Consider the following 20,789-nt stretch of genomic DNA (forward strand, 5'->3'; position numbering starts at 1 on the left):
TTTTCCTCCATCTGTAGTGGACCCTCAGGAAACATGGCTGATGGACAGACCCTACCATTCAAGCCAGAGCTACTGACCCATGAAAAAGTATAATCAGGGGCTCCATAATTAGGGTTTCTTTTAAAAGAAAGGGAAATTCTTAAGAACAAATTTTGTTGTCACTGTTACTGAGAGAAAAGGGGGAAAGGAAAAAGAAGGGGAGGAAGATCCCCTAGTTTTAAACTTAGCAGAAAACAGAAATTATTCCATGGATATATAGTAATATGTAGCTAGGCACACACACAGACAGACTGGCATGCAGTTTATTGTGACGGTTGGTTAAGTGGAAACAGTTGCCGTCAAAGGGTAAAGGAAAACCAGAGAGAAAGAGAGGTGAGCAAGGTGTGCTGGACGGCAGCTGGGACTTGCGGCTAGATTTCATCCCACCCCACCTCGAAGTGTCTGTTGCTTCTAAGAGACACAAATAATTAAAAATAAGTAGGTTCAAAAAGGAGGTGGTAAATATTTTTACGACCACATGTTTTCATTGACCGAGGAGATTTAGAGCAACTGAACGCTGACGCTTGACATTCTGAAGAGCAGTTCCACAATTTAACACAATCCTTTCACACTGGAAAATCTTAAATCTTAAAACCGTAAAGTTTCTTGTGAAAATCAAACCTTTTCTCCATGGACTGTTAAGATTGTACGGGTGCAAGAAGAAAGCCAAACCTACCATTCTACAAATGGTTACAGAACCGAGGGGCCTCAGTTCTGTCCACTTTATATATAGTGACTCACAATGTGATGTTGAATAAAGTTGCAAGAGGCAAAAACTTAGTTCCAAAAAGTATTATATTACTGTGGAGAGAGACTGGAACTTCAACCTCTCGGTAATTTCTCTCGGTTCGACAGTGAGAAGGAGAGTGAGGGCACATGTTCCAAATAGCACACGCAAGCAGGAGTGCGTGTGTGCGTGTGTGTGTTTAATAAGGGAGGACAAGTGCGAGAGATGGCACACTCCAAAAAAGCAACTGGTTGACCCAAGCAGAGCTGCAGCTCGGGACTTAGCATCCTCTCATGGCTGAAAGGGCTCCCTTCTCCTCAGAAATTCCCCAGAGATCTCCTGAGACTCAAAAACTATACAGAGCGAAGTCTGTTGAGGCCAGCTCATCCCTAGAAGGAGACATCCTTCTGTGTTTCCAAAATCATTCCAGGAGCCAAATCAGTACACCCTCCTGGAAGGAAGCCAAGAGTGAGTATGTATTTTCTTCTTGTCTCAAATTGATCAAAGGCCTTCGTCAAGATCTCTAACCAGGAACAGTAAGCCCCTATTTCTTCTTCACTATCTTGAAAATTAACCCTTCAAGTACTTTCAAAACCCCTGCACCCACACAGCTAAGCATCTCTGAGCCTTAGGAAAGTCTATTAACTTTGCCTTTAGCCTGCTCACCTGTTCAGATTTCTTGTTGGTCTAAACCAGGGGTGGGCAAAGTGTGCTTGTTCTTGTGAGTAAAGTTTCATTGAAACTTGTACATCGTATTAGGTTCCTGGGGCAGCCGTAACAAAGTATCACAAGCTTGGGGACAACATAACAGAAACTTGTTCTCTCACAGTTTGGGGGGCTAGAGGTCCAAAATCGAGGCATTGGCAGGGCCATGCCCCCTCCAGAGGTTCCAGGGAGAGTCTTTCTTTGGCTCTTCCTGTTGCTGAGGTGGCCATCAGCATTCCTTGTAGCTGCATGACTCTAGTCTCTGCCTCTGTCTTCCCACGGTCTTCCCTCCTCCTCTGTGTGGCCCAAGTCTCCCTGTGCTTTTCTCTTATAAGGGCACTTTCCATTGGAATTTAGGGCCCTACACAGATAATTCGGGGGGATCTCATCTCAAGATCCTTAATTATATCTGCAAAGACTCTTTCCAAATAAAGTCACATTCTTAGCTTTTGCGGGAGGGTCACCATTCAAGTCACCACATCCGCTTGCTTATGTGTCATCTATGGCTCCTTTCGTGTTACAACAGCAGAGTTGAGTAGTTGCTCAACTGAGCTGTTGGCCCACAAAACCTAAAATAGTTACTATCTGGCCCTCCCTTTACAGAGAAAATTTGCCAAGCCCTGGTTTAAACCCAGAGCTGTCTCACAACTTTGCTGAACCACTGTCCCTCCTCCCAACAATCGACACTCCTCTCACACACACACACACACACACACACACACACACTCACACACACACACTCACTCACTCACTCACTCACACAGAGCCAGTCATAATCCATGTCATTGTTAATAAAACAGTGCTGAACCCCGACAGGTGTATTTATTATAAGGTAGCACGTAAGTATGGCTGGTGTGTAACTCAGTGTCTTCAAAATTTCATCTTTACCTGCTCTTCATAAAAATATATGTATTGAATAAAATGACTCGGAACATTGTGCAGCATTGAGTCCATCGTATATTTGGGAGAGAGCCAAAACCTCTTCAGTAAAACTGATTTTTTTTCCCATATCTCTTGTATATCTGATTTCAGTATTATTCAAACTTGGGCCAGAGGGCAATTTGAGGAAACAAATGGGACAATTTGTGACCCTAACATTTCCTCAAAATGTCACCTCTGGAATTGACAAAGCAATATTGACACAATGACTCGCTGCCCTGTCTTGGTAAATATCAGAGCAAAATCTCCACAGCCGAGTTCTCTATTGGAAGACTCTTGAAGATCAAACAAAACAATGAGATTTAAATTAGAGTTTTGCAGTTTTGAAGAACAACAAACAAATCTTCAGGAGTTTTCACGATACAAGTAGAAATGGAAATTCATCAAAGTATTAACTATGCGTAGAAATAGCAGAGAGGGTGCATTACCTGCGAATGCTCCACCTTGTACGTCCTACCTGTGTGCGTGTGTGCTTACAGGCACGCGTACTGGCATTTATGTGTAAAAAATACACACACCCGCAAGGACAGGAGAAGGCTAAAGAGAGAAGTTTTGGTGCCACCATTGCAATATGTAGTATTATAGTTTTTATTAATATACATTATATGTATATATTTATTATTACCTTATCGGTACAGTATTTCCTAAAATACGTGGTAGAAGTATGAGGATCCTTGACCTTCTCTTAACTCAATGAGGGAAAAGTCCAGCATCTCCCTATACAAAGCGGGAAATGTTAGCTCTCACTTTACAAAGAAAAGGGCAATCCGTTTTCTGGAATAACAGCCTATTGGACTATCGCCTTTAAGGATTTTTAAAGGCATGTTGTATATTCACATTTATAGACATAAATGAGGCCTTTTAATGCTAGAATCAGAGATCAGATGGAAGTAAGCTGTAGTTCCCTACTCTCGGATGGTATTCTGTTTTATCAAATAGCAATTCTATTTTCTGCAGTATCAATTCTCCTAACCAAGAAATCCTTGCACCTGAAGCCTAAATCGACCACTACCGTATTTGGAAAGCTGAATAACAACCGTATTCACAAAAGTGGTGCTACAAGCCATTAAGTTAAGAAACAGAGACAAGGCCCCCCAGAAACCAGACAGCACAGTAATGTGTCTTTGCATGACTCTTTCTCTTTAGGAACTGAAAATAAAGGAAAGCATAACCTCCTTGGCCCAGATTGGAACTGTGTACCCCAAGTGACCACATTCATTGACGAAGGGGAGCAAGAAGCACAGATAACATATATAGATGCAAAGCAGAAGGCAGTTGAGATTCCAGACGGCACCTTGTGTCCAAAAGACCACCACCGGCACTTGTACATGGACAACACCTATAACTCAGACGAACTCAGCCAGCAGCTGACCCAGCCGGGAGATGCTCCGTGCAAGGCAGACTACAGAAGTCTAGCTCAGCGGTCCCTGTTGACTCTCTCAGGACCAGAAGCTCTAAAGAAAGCACAGGAGCCTCCAAGAGGAGCTAAAGTGTCCTTTATTTTTGGAGATCTCGCCTTGGATGATGGTATCACTCCCCCGACTCTCGGCTATGAAAGACTGCTGGACCAGAGTCCAGAACTGCTGGAGAAGCAGAGGAATCTCTACATCAGCGGTGCCAATGACACGAAGAGCCTGGATCTCACTCCAGACGCAGAGGGCATCCAGTTCGTGGCCAATTCTGTGTATGCAAACATAGGCGACGTGAAGAACTTCGAGGCTGCCCAGGGCATAGAGGAGCCCCTCTTGCACGACATCTGTTACGCGGAGAACGCCGACGACGCGGAGGACGAGGATGACGTGAGCTGCGAGGAGGACCTCGTGGTGGGAGACATGAACCAGCCGGCCATCCTCAACCTGTCTGGGTCAAGCGATGACATCATTGACCTCACGTCCCTGCCCCCGCCCGAAGGGGACGACAACGAGGACGACTTCCTGCTGCGTTCCTTGAACATGGCTATCGCCGCGCCTCCCCCTGGCTTCAGAGATAGTTCCGACGAGGAGGACTGTCACGGCCAGGCCGCTCCCTTCCTGGGGGACAAGGAGGCAGGCGGCACCCTGCAGAACGACGAGATCCCCGTGTCCCTTATCGACACTGTGCCCACCAGCGCCGAGGGCAAGTGTGAGAAGGGCCTGGATAGCGCCGTCGTTTCCACGCTGGACACTCTAGAAGCTCTGTCCGTGTCAGAAGATCAGCAGACCAGTGACAATTCAGGTTCTTTCACGATTGTTACATTTATTCACTGATAGCCATATCATTTCATCCTTGCAAGCCATCCGCCCTTGGAGTCCTGTCATGTGTCCTTCATGTCACGCATGTCCCGTTTCCTAAACGTGCTGAAACTACCATCGTGGGGTTTTTGTGTGTGTGGTGTCCTTGGTGGTTCTTTTTTTAAAACACGTGGCACGTCTTTTTCCCCCCATTTCCGGAACAACTGTGCAATAAACTCAGAGTCCTTACTGAAAAGGGAAAAAGTTGGCTTTTTTTTTTTTTTAATAATAATGAGCCCCATTTTCTTACATGTCTCCTAGTGCCTGTGATGCATCCATTAACCGGCTCTTGTTTTTTACGGCCTGCAGGTGTAGCCATCTTGCGGGCTTATAGTCCCGAGTCCTCGTCAGACTCGGGCAATGAAACTAACTCTTCGGAAATGACGGAGAGTTCTGAACTGGCCACGGCCCAGAAGCAGTCAGAAAACCTCTCCCGCATGTTCTTGGCCACTCACGAAGGCTATCACCCCCTTGCGGAAGAGCAGACAGAGTTCCCCACCTCCAAAAGCCCACCTGGGGCCTTGCCTCCGAAGGCCTCCCACGCCCTCACTCCCCGTCCAGTGAGCGACCTCCCGCCCAAAGTTGTGCCTTCCAAGCAGATCCTTCACTCGGGCCACGTGGAGATGGAGCCCGAAACCATGGAGACTAAGTCAGTCACTGACTATTTTGGCAAACTGCACATTGGGCCGATGGCATATTCCTGCACCAGCAAAAGGAAAAGCCAGCCGGCCGACGGGGAGGGGAAAGCATCCCTTAATGGGAGCATGCCAGGGAAGAAACAGCAGGGGACCAAAACGGCAGACGTGGAGGAGGACGCCAAAGGTCAGTTTGCTAGTGTGTCTTCAAGGGACAGTCAACACCTGAGCACTTTTAACCTGGAGAGAACTGCCTTTCGCAAGGACAGCCAGAGATGGTATGTGGCCACTGAGGGGCCTATGGCTGAAAAAAGTGGGTTGGAAGCAGCAACAGGGATAACCTTTCCCAGAGCTTTGGCTGTGGGAACCACAGAGACCGAAGGGAAGGATGATGGGGCTCCTGATGGAGAAGCCGTTGAGGTTTCAGGACTTGGCCAGCGGGACCACTTCTTAACAGAGGTGACCTGTGTGTCTTCAGCCAAAGACTTAGGTAACCCGGACGATGCTGACCCGTCCACCTGTGACCATCCTTCCAAGCTCCCCGAGGCGGAGGAGAGCGTGGGCCGCCTTTGTGACTACCACTTGGCCAAGCGGATGTCGTCGTTGCAGAGCGAGGGCCATTTTTCTCTGCAGAGCTCTCAAGGCTCCTCGGTGGACGCAGGCTGTGGCACGGGTAGCAGTAGCAGCACTTGTGCCACTCCGGTGGAGTCCCCGCTCTGCCCCTCCATGGGGAAGCACCTGATTCCTGAGGCTGCCGGGAAAGGCGTGAGTTACCTTCCTTCCGAGGAGAGAGCCACCGGGCTTCCCAGCCACGGAGCCGCCTTTAAAGAATTACACCCACAGACAGAAGGGATGTGTCCACGGATGACAGTGCCTGCCCTGCACACGGCCATTAACGCCGAACCCCTGTTTGGCACTTTGAGAGACGGATGTCATCGACTCCCCAAGATTAAGGAAACCACAGGTACAGCAATGACGGATTTAGCGCTCTGCGTTACCCGCCAGGAGCACGTAAACCAAATTTACAACAAACCTAAAAATAGAAAGTCTGGAGGAAAAGGAAAAGGGTTTTTTAAAAAGGCTGCAGAACTGTGGCCAGGTTAAGTGTCAAATCATTGTTCCCCCAGTGTTGAATAAATACTGGCACTTCTAGGTCTGGACAGTAGTGGAAATGGCATTTCTGGCCTTTAGCTTCCTGCTCTGTCTTGCTTTTAGAATTTGATGGAGCAAACATTCTTTCCCTAAATTCTAAATGTAGACTTTTAGCAGCGCCCAGTGCAACTTTTAGTTATAAGATCGTATTGCCTAGAATCGCAAAAGTTTGATTTCCTTCTCAAGACGTCGAATTTCTCATTTTGCCATTTCCTTTTTGAGAGGCAAGGAAGGAAAATAGAGCAGGGGACCTGGGAGGCGGGAGAGATTGGGGAAGATCCTTTGCCTCTAAGCAGTACTTCCAGAGCCCTCCCTACTCTGTAAGACTCTCCTAGACGAGGACTCTGAAGTATCTGGCCTACCGCAGTGTCTAAAAGGTTTGCGGGGGATGCACGATCAGCTGCTTTATTTTCCCCCAAATAATAAAATATAGACGCCAGGTAGAAACACGAACACAGCCACCTTCTGTGCCCGCCTTCACCATTCTGCCACCCAGTGGGCACCTATCCGTCTCCGAGATCCGCTTGGCCGGCCATCCTGTGGCAAAAGCAGACACTATTTCATACTTTGCAATTTCAAATTATATCCTCAGCAGTGTCTTTTCCATGTAGGTCAATAGATGTTAGTGAGACCTTATATTGGTTAATTTCCATTCCCGCCGTTTTAAGATTATCTCCTTTCTCAAAACTCACCACTGGCTTCACCTGCCTTGGGAAACCCATCTACGAATGTTACCAAACTCATCTCCCAACTAGCATCTGTACCTCTAAACTCATTAAAGGCCACTTTGCAGTTTACAAAGAGCTTTCACCTAACCTATTCCTCTTGCTTCTCACAAAAATTCTGTGAGGTGGAGGCCATTGTCCCCACATGACAACTTTTCTGGGACTTTCCCAGTGTCTCAACTTCAAACCCTGTACCAGGCGAACCTCACGGGGTCCTCTTTAAAAGGCGAAGATACCTAATTTGCATTAATTAAATTAGGCCACTTCTTTTTAGGAAGGTAACCGATGCCAGGATTAACCTGACTCCTTGAAATGGAGCTTAAATGTCATAAACACGGTTGAATAATCTGTATGTAAGACGTGTGTTTGCTCATTATGTGTGTAAGCTTTAATAGATAAATATCGGGAACAAGGCAATTGACAAAATTCCACTGTCTCCCTCAAAACATTTGGGATTTCTAGACAATGCCAAATGAATCAATCGTTTCAGGAATAAGAGACTCTAGTATTTCTTAAAATATATTAAAATTGAAATCTATTAAAGATTTCAGGAGGCCGTCTTTGGAAAGCAGGTCGACCCTGGCAGATGGTAGTTCTTCTCGAGTACATCCTTGGGAGATGACAGACATCGCATAGAGATTTAGTAAAAATGACCACCCATGAGGTGCTTAATGATTCTCTCTGTTTTCCTACTACCCCTAGTGTAGCTTTGACAGAGCCTGGGAAGGAGAGACGAGGAGGCATGCCTTCAGCTTGGCCTCAACATCCTAAAGCTGATCCCACCCTGCTACCATCAAACATTCACTCGGAATCAAAGGTGCCAATTCCAAATCAAGACCCTACTGATTTCTCCCAAGCAAACCAGGCCTACGGAGAGGCTGTGAGCTGGTGGCCACTGGATCTGCGAGGGGGGAGCCTCAGGACACCCCCCAGCCAGAGGGCTCTGAGACGTAGCAGCAGTATCCTCTCGGGATCTGTAAGTTTGGAGACCTTCCGGGAGAGAAGCAAAGGTGCAGTCAGCTTAAAGTGTCCAGGTATCACAGAAGCACAGGAGGCCAGTTCAGAAAGGCACGCAGAACTCCCCCTAGGGAAGAAGCTCACCAAAAGTTTTTCCCAAAGCTCGATGCACTTTAGCTCTGAGGGGAAAGTTCACAAAAGGTCCCCAGCGGCTCACAAAAACTCAAAGCTGTATAGGACATTGCCCTTGCGGAAGCTGGAAGGCAGCAATTGGAGATGCCGGGGACCTTTCAGCTACTGCTTCCTGAACGGAGGGCAGGATGAAGATGGTGATGAGGACGAAGAGCAGAGAGAGGTCGATCACCACGTCTCTTGCCTCTTTCGACCACAGATGACTCAAGCCACGCCAGACCCAAGCAGCCCACCCCTGGCTGTCGGAATTCAGGAGCAAGGAGGGGAGCTGTCCAGAGGTTCAGTTCTGAAGGTCTGGGCCGAAGACTTGAGTGGCCCAGATGATGTGGACTTCAGCAACCTGACTTTTGATGCCCGGATTGCAAGGATAAATGCCCTTAAGGAGAGCACATATGCAATGCCCGATGGGTTCCTCGCAGCCCAAAATGATGCCAATGAGCTGCTCTGCCTTGTCAGGGAAACCAAGGGGAAGAAAGGGGAGTCACGCCTTGAAGCGTATGACCTAACACTTTCTCAGTACAAGCAGCTGTTATCCATTGAGTCCAGACAGTTGGGGAGTGCCTGCAGGAAAATGGCAATGGCCGAGAAAAGTCCAGAGGAGATGCTCCTAGCTATGACTTCCAGCTTTCAAGTGCTCTGTTGCCTAACAGAAGCCTGCATGCGATTAGTTAAAGTTGTGAACTCAGAAACACAGCGGCAGGAAATTGTAGCGAAGATCGATGAAGTGGTCATAAACTACATCTGTCTCCTGAAAGCTGCCGAGGCAGCCACTGGAAAGACCACTGGGGATCCCAATGTTGGACTCTCAATGCGACATTCAACCACCATGGCCGCTCTCGTAAGCACACTAACACGTTCTCTCAAGATGCTTTTAAATAAATAAAGTATGAAAGTCACGTCATAATCTACCTTTGCAAAGCCATACATGAACTTTTATTTACTTTATGTGTACGATGAACAGATGTCTCCTTTCTTCTCTCTGTATATTTTGTTATTTTATATGAAATAGGAGATAAAAGTCACATTGATGAAAAGTTGAAATGTACTAATCCAGATGTATTCTGTTTCTATTATACATATATACACATGTAGAAGAAATATACAAGGAAGTGGTGATATTTGGCTATTTTTCATATAGTCGAAACTCCAGGTATGTGATGTGAAACGTTAAATTCTGCTGTGTTGGAGCAAAACAATGAATCCTATCCCCTTTCCTTCCAAGTGGATACTTGGAGACCATATCATTCATATTTAGAAGTAAAAAAGAAAAGAAAAATCACAATGTATATAAAACAGTACTTATGTTTTAAAACTATGATTTTTAAGCATTGGAAATAGCAAAAAGACATTTAAAATTCAAAAAGCTATTATGAATTATTAGAGAATATATATAATAAATTAATTTTTTGCTCATAGTGTTTGGTTATCTGATGCTTTTTTCCAGGAATCCTACATATTTCATTTTGGCTTACGCCATTTGGGCTAGAAATGGGGTGGGAGTGGATTCTATTGTGTCAACACAAATGCTCTTCATGATGTTTCTAGAATTAAAATACTTCCCAAATAGAAGAACAGGGGGAATGATGGACAGGTTCCCGGGTAATACCTACTTAGGGACTATCTAATTGCACACAAGGAAAGGAGTTAATAATACCAAAATTAAATTGTTTGATGAAAAGAGAGATCTGCTTTGACTCAGTGTCAAAATATACAAACCAAAGACACCACCTCTCTAGAATTCCCTTCAGGGTGACAGAACATTTAGTAAAGTATTTGCAAAATTATAAAAAGGAACATTTAATGATCCTCACAAGTAAATGCAGGTCCAGTAACGTAAAGCAAAGAGCTTCATGCATCACCTCTACGGGAGCCAATGCTTCCAACCAAATTTGCAATGACAACCTAACACTGGGACAAAATTTCAAATCTGGAATGTTCCAGAAAATCGGAGAAAGATAGTTACTCTAATATGGAAGCCATACTTAAATAAATAATAAAAGTATTTTTGAAATGTTCTAATCTGTATTGGCTGATAGAAATGTGAAAGCTGAGGGGGAAAAAAAAAGAGTGGTAAACTTGACCGCTTCAAGTGAACCTGACGGAATGCAAAGAAGTTTTTAGAACCATCGTCTCTCTAAAACTGTATCTTTGGGTCAAAGCAAAAGGATGCAAAGTCTGCAATTGTAAAATAAAGTTGATATGTACATATGTACTTCGTGGCTCTTTTAGTGCTCAAGCTACACACACTCCTATTTACGTAGGTGGCTTCTTAGAATATGACAGGAGTGTGCCCAGTGCAAATATTTCCATTTCTGTAGGCATAACACAGTCCCCAGTTGCTGTCTCTCTCGTCAGTTGTTCCGTAGAGACTCAATAACAAAAGCCACACATATTTATAGGTGGTAGCAAACAAAAGGAGTTTAGACGTGTTATTATAATGTTTAAATAATAAAACATTATTTGATTACAGTTATAAATATTGGTGTTTGATAGTGAGAAATATTAATGATGTTTACTGTGGAAATTTTTGGTAAATGTTCTGTATACGCAAATACATATTAATATAGGATTGTGTTCTATGTCAGACGTTGTGCTAAACATATCATATATCTTATCTCATTTAATCATCACGACGATCTTACGGTTTGGACACTATCATTAATTCCCTATGGAGGCAATATAGTTTCGTAGTTAAGGACATGTGGTTTGGGGTCAGAAACTTCTTCATTTAAATGTGGACTGTGCCATTTTCTAGCCCTTTCATCTTGGGAAAGCTAGTCAATTTTCCTCAGTCTCAAGTTCCTTCTAGTAATATGGAAGTCAATAATAAGATCTATTTCCATAGGATTGTCACGAGTTTTAAGTAAAATTATGTATATAAAGTTCTTACTGCAATACCTGGCAAAGAGTAAGTACTCAGTGTTAGATATTATTATCATCATAAGCATTGCGTTAAATATATTGCCCAAGGTAATATGTAGGGGCTGTTTGTTTTATACGCATATCGTATCCTGACTCTGTGCAGAATACATGAGTGTATTGCATATGTATAAAAGAAATATACAAGGAAGTGATGATCCTTGTTCGATCACATGTCCAGTTAGAACACCATCCCAGTCCATTTCAGTTCTTCGGGAGGCCTCAGTGAAATAGCTCTGGGTCTTTCTAACCAATCTCCCGTTACCTTTGGGTGCTCCAGTAAATTTCTGTTTCTTATAAACAAACTCTTTACTACTTAGAGAACCTCAAGAGCCCCCCAATCGCTAAATGTGCCGCTCCTAAGTGGGGTCCAGGCCCACTAGAGTGTAGGAAGAATGTATTAGAATGCTACTTGTGTTTATTTTTATCTAGCCTTTTTTATGTTTGTGTATGTTTTATAATGGCATAAGAGTACAGTGGTATATGTACATCATTTTAAATAAATCAATTAATTAATAAGCATATGCCTGATGCATGTGTGCAATAATATTGTCGCAGGTAGGGTTGCACTCACTAAAGTTCGGAGACCACTGAAGCAGAGAGTGAAACTTCCTTGTCCCTGAGGTCTTTTACATTTAGTCCCCAGCCTATTTTTCCAGGTGTACCGCCTATCATTTTTATTCATCCTTTATTATAAAACTTTCAAACATGTATAAAGATAGGCACGATCATATAATGAATCAATATGTACTCATCACACACCCATTCATGCCCAATCTTTTCTCTGTTTCTAGGCACCTCCTTCCAAACTGTATGTAGAAGCAAATCCCAGACATCATAGCACTTAATCCATGAATATCTCGGTAAGCACTTCCTATAGATAAGAATTTTTAAACATAATCATAATGCCATTTTCACACTTTTTAAAATTAATAATTCCCTAATATTACCAAATAAATATGTTACAGAAATAAATGATGAAGAAAGTGAAAATTCCTATAAACCCAACCCCCAAAGACAGTCGTTGTCAACAATTTGGGCCATCTGCTTTCAACTTTTTCTATATCTGTGCTATTGTTATCATTATTGTACGTGTTTAGGAGTTTCACTTTTGACTCAGAGAGTTAGTCTGAACACATTTGCCCTTCTCCTGAGTCTCAGTTCCACCATAGTTTGTGTAAGTGGATTGGCTGGAGGGATCTGATTGACACGGAAAGACAGAAGGGTCAGATGAACCACCACCACAGTATTAGGCTTCTAGTAAAATCCAGCAACTAGTGCAGTTGCCTTAGACATTAAAATTAACACAGACCCCTCAGCCCAGCTGGTATTAGTCTGATCACAAAAGAAATTATGTTTCAGAAAAAAAAAAACTGACAATATTGAAATGACCAGCTACAGCAACATTACAGTAGATTGATTCCTTTTGCTATGAATTTCATCTTTCATTATAATTCGTCTTAGGAAAGACAATTTTCATTTCTGTTCCTCTTTTATATATTTCTAAATGTCAGTTGTTCTCTGAATGTTATTTCTGAGCTACTCAAGATGTCACACTAATTTATTCCTCCTGGATTACTCTCCATTTGGCAATGGAAAAGTTTGTTCTCTTGGACTGATTATCACCGTTCATAATTGTGTTAACTGTTTTTGAAATTGAGAAAAAAGCAAATTAGCTGTGTTCACGTGATTCCTTACCTCTTGCAAATATTGAGGAATCTTCACAGGGATCAAAATACATGGATATTATTACGTTCTTTCTCCTCTAACCTGATTTTATCTCTGCCGTGAAAGTGGTTGATTTGGGGTGTGTGTGCGTGTGTGTGTTTGGGTGTATAGAGGTGCCGGACAGGTGTTTGAGTAGATAGGTGTGTGTATCTGTCTGTGAGAATAGTTTTCAGTTTGGTTTTATGGATTTCAGTGCAAGTTTCCCCTCTGGCAGTCCAAAAACTATGATAAAACTTTCAAGTCAGATTACAGAAATAGCTTCTCAGCTTTGAAAGATCAAAGAGTTGGAGTCTTACCTTTTGAACTGAATTTTTATTCATAACAACTTGAACATCACTCAGTTGGACACTTTTTATTCTACCTATTCCTTAGCCTGCCCCTCTCACTTTTTCATTTCAAAAATTGGAAAGTAACCTTTAGAACTCAGTTGGACTCAGTTGGACACTTTTTATTCTACCTATTCCTTAGCCTGCCCCTCTCACTTTTTCATTTCAAAAATTGGAAAGTAACCTTTAGAACTGTATTAAAATTTTTTCATTTTTATTTTATTTTTTTCACATCTTTATTGGAGTATAATTGCTTTACAATGGTGTGTTAGTTTCTGCTGTACAACAAAGTGAATCAGCTATACATATACATATATCCCCATATCTCCTCCACTTTGCATCTCCCTCCCACCCCTCTAGGTGGTCACAAAGCACCGAGCTGATCTCCCTGTGCTATGTGGCTGCTTCCCACTAGCTGTCTACTTTACATTTGGTAGTATATATAAGTCCATGCCACTCTCTCACTTCATCCCAGCTTACCCTTCCCCCTCCCCGTGTCCTCAAGTCCATTCTCTACATCTGCGTCTTTATTCCTGTCCTGACCCTAGGTTCTTCAGAAACTTTTTTATTTTCTTAGATTCCATATATATGTGTTAGCATACAGTATTTGTTTTTCTCTTTCTGACTTACTTCACTCTGTATGACAGACTCTAGGTCCATCCACCTCACTACAAGTAACTCAATTTCACTTCTTTTTATGGCTGAGTAATATTCCATTGTATATATGTGCCACATCTTCTTTATCCATTCATCTTAATTTAAAAAATAAATAAATTTCGAAGCCTGTACATAGGAAATCCATGGAAGAACAATCCATGTCTTTATCAACTGTTTCTGCTGCAGAAAATAATGGAATTAATTAACTCCTGCTTAGCTGAGGGAAATAGATAACCAATTATCACAAGTAGCTTATTTCACCATTCAACTTGAAATTAACCTGCTGCCTTTGGGTGAACTTTCCGTAATCTTTCCACCATATTTATAATTGCATCTCAATTTTATGTTACACATTAATTTTGAAGCATTAAAATAAAAAAATATATATATTAAATAAATATATATATTTTGGGGGGGGGGCCGTGCCACAAGGCTTGAGGGATCTTAGTTCCCCAACCAGGGACTGAACCCGGGCCCTCGGCAGTGAAAGTGCAGAGTCCTAACCACTGGACCACCAGGGAATTCCCCTCATGTTCCCCTCTATAGTCTAAACCAAAATTCTGGTCCAGAATGCCGTTTGCACTACCATCATGTGCAACGTTAGGCAGAATTAGCTTCGCAGTAGATATAGGTAGGATTCAGGAAGCTGAGCCTTCTTGGTAACCTCCAACCAAGTAATAGTTCTTCTGTTTTCCTTTTGAATTAGTACCCTTTGCACATCTTGCCCTTTGACTAAATGACTTATGACTTCTTTCTGTCACCCCCTCCCAGGATGAGTCCATTCATTCGTTCAAATAGCTCTTAACAACGTCCTAATCTGGGCAAACGCTGTGCTAGGTGCTAGAGGCAGGGTACAGTGATGAATATGATTGACATGGTCCCTGCCAAAAAGGGAGTGCCCATTCTAGAATGGATAATCCTTTGTTATTCCTTAAGAAAGGAGGGGTTCGAAGTAAGTATAGGCGGTCTTCACTTTGCATGGTGGTGCAGGACTGTAAAGATGACGATGCAAGCCCAAAATGTGTAAAGTGAACTTAATAATCAGAAAAAATTACAATTGTTCTGTGACTTACAAAGATTTTTGTCAAAATATCATTCTCTTACTATCATTTATAAATGTATAGGGATATGAAAAATATAGTAAAATGCCTATTTATTTAGTACCTGTACACAGTAATTTAAAACATTGGAAACTTTGAGAATTAAAATGGGTCATTTTGTAAAACCTCATAAAGAGTAGTTTGAACAGTGCTTGCCTTTTCTGCATGTAACTTACAGTATGCAATGAGCATCTATTCTATGCTTTGGCAAATTTTCATACTCCTTTCTAAATGTGGATCGGCTTCCAATGTTTTATCATTGGGGCTTTCAGTGTTGTGCAGTATCTCTAAGAGTTCCTTAATGTGAGTGTTTTTTTCCTGGTGTCACTTCCTCGGGGACAGCTTCATCCTTTTCATCACAAACACTCCCCTTATTTATGCCACTAAGTTCGCCTTCACTGCATCCCTCTGGCCTGTATATCTACAATCTCAAATGAGGGCAGTGCTAACATTCGCACAGTCACCTACTTCTTCTATTACTCCGTTTACATTTGATTTTAATTTCACTTCCAGAGTAACCACTTTTTATTTCTTTGTTACGCTCTCGTCCTTATTGGCCAGTTCCCTCTTTCAATCATCCATTTTTTATAAAACGTTATATGGCTTTGTCGCTCGGGATAAAGAGAGGAGGCACGACGATGTGCTTTGCTGTCTGTGCATGAACTGAATAGCAGGTGCTCAGTGACCAATCATTGGCAGACTTTGAAAGAAGTGATATGATTGGTCACTGATCATCATGCACACCTTTTACTTATAAAGTGATTTTTGGATTAAAGAGCTAGTAGCCACTTTGCTCTAAAGCAGAAACTAACACACCATTGTAAAGCAATTATACTGCAATAAAGAGGTTACCAAAAAAAAGAAAAAAAAGCTAGTAGCAAAATTTGTACTTTATGCAGTTATTCACAGTTAACATACCATGGCAATCGAAGTTTAAACCATGTCGTTGGGGGAGTGGTGTTTAGCTAAACAGTGTTAATGGAGATTCACGTATATCAGACCCATGCAGAGTGAGGACTGCCTGAACTCAGGTGTTTAAAGGGTTTGAAGCCCGTGGTGAAAAGGGCCAAACGGGGGCTTCCCTGGTGGCGCAGTGGTTGAGCGTCCGCCTGCCAATGCAGGGGACACGGGTTCGTGCCCCGGTCCGGGAAGATCCCACATGCCGCGGAGCGGCATGGCCACTGAGCCTGCGCGTCCGGAGCCTGTGCTCCACAACGGGAGAGGCCACAACAGTGAGAGGCCCGCATACCGCAAAAAAAAAAAAAAAAAAAAAAAAAAAAAAATGGCTAAACGGGTAGCATTCAGTGCTGCCCAGTAGAACTTTCTGCAATAATGGACATTTTCTAAATCGTTGGTGTACAATATGGTAGCAAATAACCATATGTGGCTATTGAGTACTTTTAATGTGGCAAGTGAACTTTTAACTTTATACAGTTTAATGAATTTAAATTTAAACCCCCATCTGTGGCTAGTGGCTGCCCTGATGGGCAATGAAGCTCTAGTAGGCAAGCAGACAAAAGGGTGAAAAATAAACAGAATAAAGACAGATTGCAGCAAATTCTAAGAGGGAAACTGGTAGGCTGCTGAGGAAGATTTGTCTAGATTTGGGGGGAAGGAGCTAACTCTGGTCAGTTAGTACACATGACACCCATTTCACACAGGCCCTGCTAGAGACATGTAAATGGTGTATGTCATGGAAACAGTAGCAGATGAAGACTATCCCTCGTTAGACCACGAGTTCTGACCCAAATCCCTTCCTCAACCCCAGGTAAGCCCTAAGTAAAAAGACACCTGAGTGCCCCTGAACAATGCCAACACCCACAGAGACTCAAACAACACCTGTTCTTAGCCTTTGGATGCCTTAGATGATGTGTGATTTGCATGGATGACCATTTCTTCCCCAAGATCTGAAAGTCTGCTGCAAATTTTGACTACACATTAGTTGGTGATGATTAACATAGGCACTGGCGTACGGGAAGCGTTGCGTCAGATACTGACCTAACAATCAGCATGTGCATTCTGTTCCCTAAAATATGTCCCTCCTGAAAACACACTCTGATGCCACTGCAGCCCTCAGTCCAGAGCTGGAACTTCCCTCTGCTTTTCCCCATCTTTCCACCAGTTCTTGGGCCCAACTTCCTTCTTGGTTGGGTTCGAAGCGTCATCCCGAGGCCACTCAGATATGGCCCAATCCATTCTAAGGTCTAAACTATATACAGAGTAGAAAGGAATAAAGGAAGATGTGAGCTCAGAGTATGATGAAAGCCAATTTAAATTTAATCTCCATTATTTCCTGCCTTTATCTCCCCTGACACTCCCACTCCACCCTTCTGTATTAGTTTCCTATTGCTGTGTAACAAATTAACACAAACTTAGCAGCTTACAATAACACATACTTATTATCTCACAGTTTCTGGAGCTCAGGGGCACAGCTTAACTGGTCCTCTGCCCAGGCTCTCAAAAGGTTGCAAACAAGGTTGTGGCTGGGCTGCATCCTCATCTGAAGGCTTGCCTAGTGGTGACTGTTTCCAAGCTCATTCGGATTGTTAGAATAATTCATTTTCTTGTTTTGCTGGCTGGAGACCAGAGGCTGCCCTGACGTCAGAGGGCCTGCCCACAGTTCCATGGCACAGGGTCAGCTCCAGTATGGCTGCTTATTTTATCAAGCCTGCAAAGTGAATCTCTGACCTCCGGGTTAAGTCAGGTCCCCCCAGGAGAAACTCCCATTTGATCCACTCAGAATTAATTGATTGGGGACCTTAAGTACATCTCCAAAATTACTTCACCGTTACCATATTCTATTGGTTAGAAGCAGGTCCCAGGTCTTGCCCACACTCAAGAGGAGAGGGCCTTATGGGGCATGAACAGCAAGGGGCAGGAATCATGGGGACCACCTTGGGGTCTGTCAGCCATGCCGTCCAAGGCTTTTCCTTCAGCTACCAACTCAACAGATCACGTATTCCTCTGCACAGAAGAAATATTGTAGTCACTTGAAATACAAACTTGAAAGGCTTTCAGGACCCGGAGCTCTGACATAAGTCATCAAGGCCACGTGGACAGCCTTTGGCCTTCTCTGTCCTGACCCTGGCCCATTCTCTAGGTATGTTTCCATGTTAATATGCCAGATTTCTCTGGGGCTGGAAACTCCGATAGTTATGATGTACTGACCTGTGCATCAGTGGTAAGTCCATAGATAAACTTTCTTTGGCAATATGACTTTTTTCGTTGCACTCATTTTACAGTCAAATATGACTTTGAGGTCAGGTTACATCGAACAATTAAACTGGCAGACGAACTGTAAAAGATGCTGAACTTTAACCAACATAACCATGGCTTTCTCAAGTATTTATGGGAAGGGGGATGAATGGCTCCAGGTCACTTGCTCCTAAGTTACTCATCTAGAAGTGGAGCTTGCACACTGAAGTTCAGCTGCCCTCCATGACCACTTGGAACTCCTGGCCAGAGTACCCTGAAAGGATGCTGTTTTCTCCATGTGGCCTTCAGCAGAGATGAATATGGAGCGGGGCTCATTTCTTTCTAGATTCTGTGACCCTTTATTCTCTCCCTTTATTTTCCAAAGCTATGTAAAGCTATATTGTTGAATCAGACTATACTGAAGTACTCCGTCATACTCCCTGGATTTCTGAGAAAGCTGTGACAAGGCACACACACACACACCTGTGCACGTGCCTGTGATGTAAATAAATGTAGTGTCACATAACCCAGAAATACATGCATGGACCAGATTTGTCTTTTCTGCTTCCAGTCTGCCTCTGTCCCTCACTACTGAAAATTTGATTCCAATCTGTTACCGGTACGATTACAATGACATTAATAATAACAACAGCTAATATTTAATCAGGCAAATGTGCCAGGTACTATGCCAAATGACTTGCATGCATAATTATTGCATCTATTTCCAAGAACAACCTCTGAGAAATTACTATTATAATCCCTTTTTTCTTTTTCTTTTTTTTTTTGCTACATTCCCCATGTGGTACAATATATCTTGTAGCTTATTTTATACCTAATGGTTTGTACCTCTCGAGGTGTCATACGTTTTTTAAGAAAGAAAACTGAGGCTAGAGACTCCAAATATAGCTTGCCCCAAATCATGGATGTTAGTCAGAATCAAGGTTTGAACTCAGGAATTGCAATTTTGTTCATCAGTTTTTGGCCAAGTAGATAGCTTGATTGTTTTTAATCAAATAAATACAGCATTATTTTTTAAAAGCTTGAATTCCACCAAAGAACTTAGGGAGAAAAAGCAAGCATTTCCTATCACAAACTCTGCCCCCTTGGTCCCAGTTCCAAGAGACAACCCATTTCACCAGTTTCTATTTTTAGTTGTTCTAGTGGTTTTCTCCTTAATTCTAAATAATATAATTTGTTGACTTACCAACTGTTGGTTTTTTTTTTTTGCCATGCCACGTGGGTGACTTACCGACTTTGGACAATTTCTACCAGTCACCTCTTGAAAGATAAGGAATTCACTTATTTATGTTACCCCTCACCTTTCCTTCTTCGCCCCAACCAATGTCTAACAGGGATATTATTATTGTGTCTATTCTTCATTATCTAGTTAACTTTAAATATTATAGTTACATCTCTGCTTCTTGTTCAGTCATCTTTAGACAGTCTCTGTTGATTCCTTATCGACGTGGAATGGAGCTAATTATTCCCACAGCCGATCTTTCTTTCCACCTCCCCACTTCTGCACTCCTTCCTCCTATCTTAGGCCATCAGTACCATCACATTGACATCATTCACACTGTTATGAAAAGCAATGTTTGCCGCAGTGTTTAGGGATCAATATTTTGTCAACCACTGCAGCCTGGAAAAACAGCATAGTCAACTGCTTTTGCAGAAACCATGATGTTATCCAGAGCTCTTCTAGAAGGTGAAACAGAGAACCCTATACGTGGGAGGAAGGAAGAACTGTGAATTCATTAACCTTAAATCGGTGGTTCTCAAAGTGCGGCCTCTGAAGCAGCAGCAGCAGGTGGCATCACCCACTGGAAACTTAGAGCTGCAGATTCCTGTGCTGCACACAGACCTGCTGGCGCCCGCTCTGCGGGCAGCCCACCAATCTGATGGAACAAGCCGCCAGATAATTTTAATGCGCGTTCAAGGTTGAAAATCACTGTATTAAATGATTACCAACAGATAGAATTTAAGAAGCACGACTCTTTTCTGCACTAAACCTTGTCCTGTGACTGAATCTGAAATGACTTCAAATGTGTTTAAATATTGAAATACAGAGAGGCTATGATTAATATTTCCAAAAGAGATGACTAGAGCTGCATACATATTTAAGAGAGCTCTCACGAGATTGGCTTTTCAGCATCAGGAGACATCAAGGGAAGAAGTTTCATAAGACAAGAGAAAGTAGACAGAACACAATTTGAATTGCACTCAACCTGGAGAAGTTCTATAGCAACCAGAATATTCATAGATATGCCTAACAGAAGTTCAGTGTGATTCCTTCACAGAGTCCCTTTAACTAAAGCTGGTCCCTCCTTCTTAGAAGGGCAAGTGTGTCTTACTGTTTCCTCCCAGTCGAGGTTGGTAACATTTTCATTTCTGTCATTAAAATGAAGTCATTTTAGGTTGGATCTGCAATTTGCAAGCCAGTAATCAGCGTTTGTATTGTGATGATTATTGTGCTAAGAGGATTCCTTTTAGCCACACTCAATATCGTGGCTCCCAAGTCATTTG

General features: G+C 42.8%; 1 protein-coding gene across 1 annotated transcript in view; it reads left to right on the forward strand.

Moving 5' to 3' along the window:
• Positions 1–9,674, forward strand: part of FRMPD4 (FERM and PDZ domain containing 4) — an 852,755-nt gene extending 843,081 nt beyond the window's left edge. Inside the window, exons 21-23 of the mRNA XM_079910629.1 lie at positions 3,557–4,624; positions 4,990–6,279; positions 7,900–9,674. Coding sequence (XP_079766755.1) covers positions 3,557–4,624; positions 4,990–6,279; positions 7,900–9,224 — 3,683 coding nt within the window. The 3' untranslated portion in view covers positions 9,225–9,674. The remainder of the gene's footprint in view (positions 1–3,556; positions 4,625–4,989; positions 6,280–7,899) is intronic.
• Positions 9,675–20,789: the final 11,115 nt, after the last annotated feature.

This window comes from Stenella coeruleoalba (genome assembly GCF_951394435.1).
Source record: "Stenella coeruleoalba genome assembly, chromosome: X".
NCBI lineage: Eukaryota > Metazoa > Chordata > Mammalia > Artiodactyla > Delphinidae > Stenella > Stenella coeruleoalba.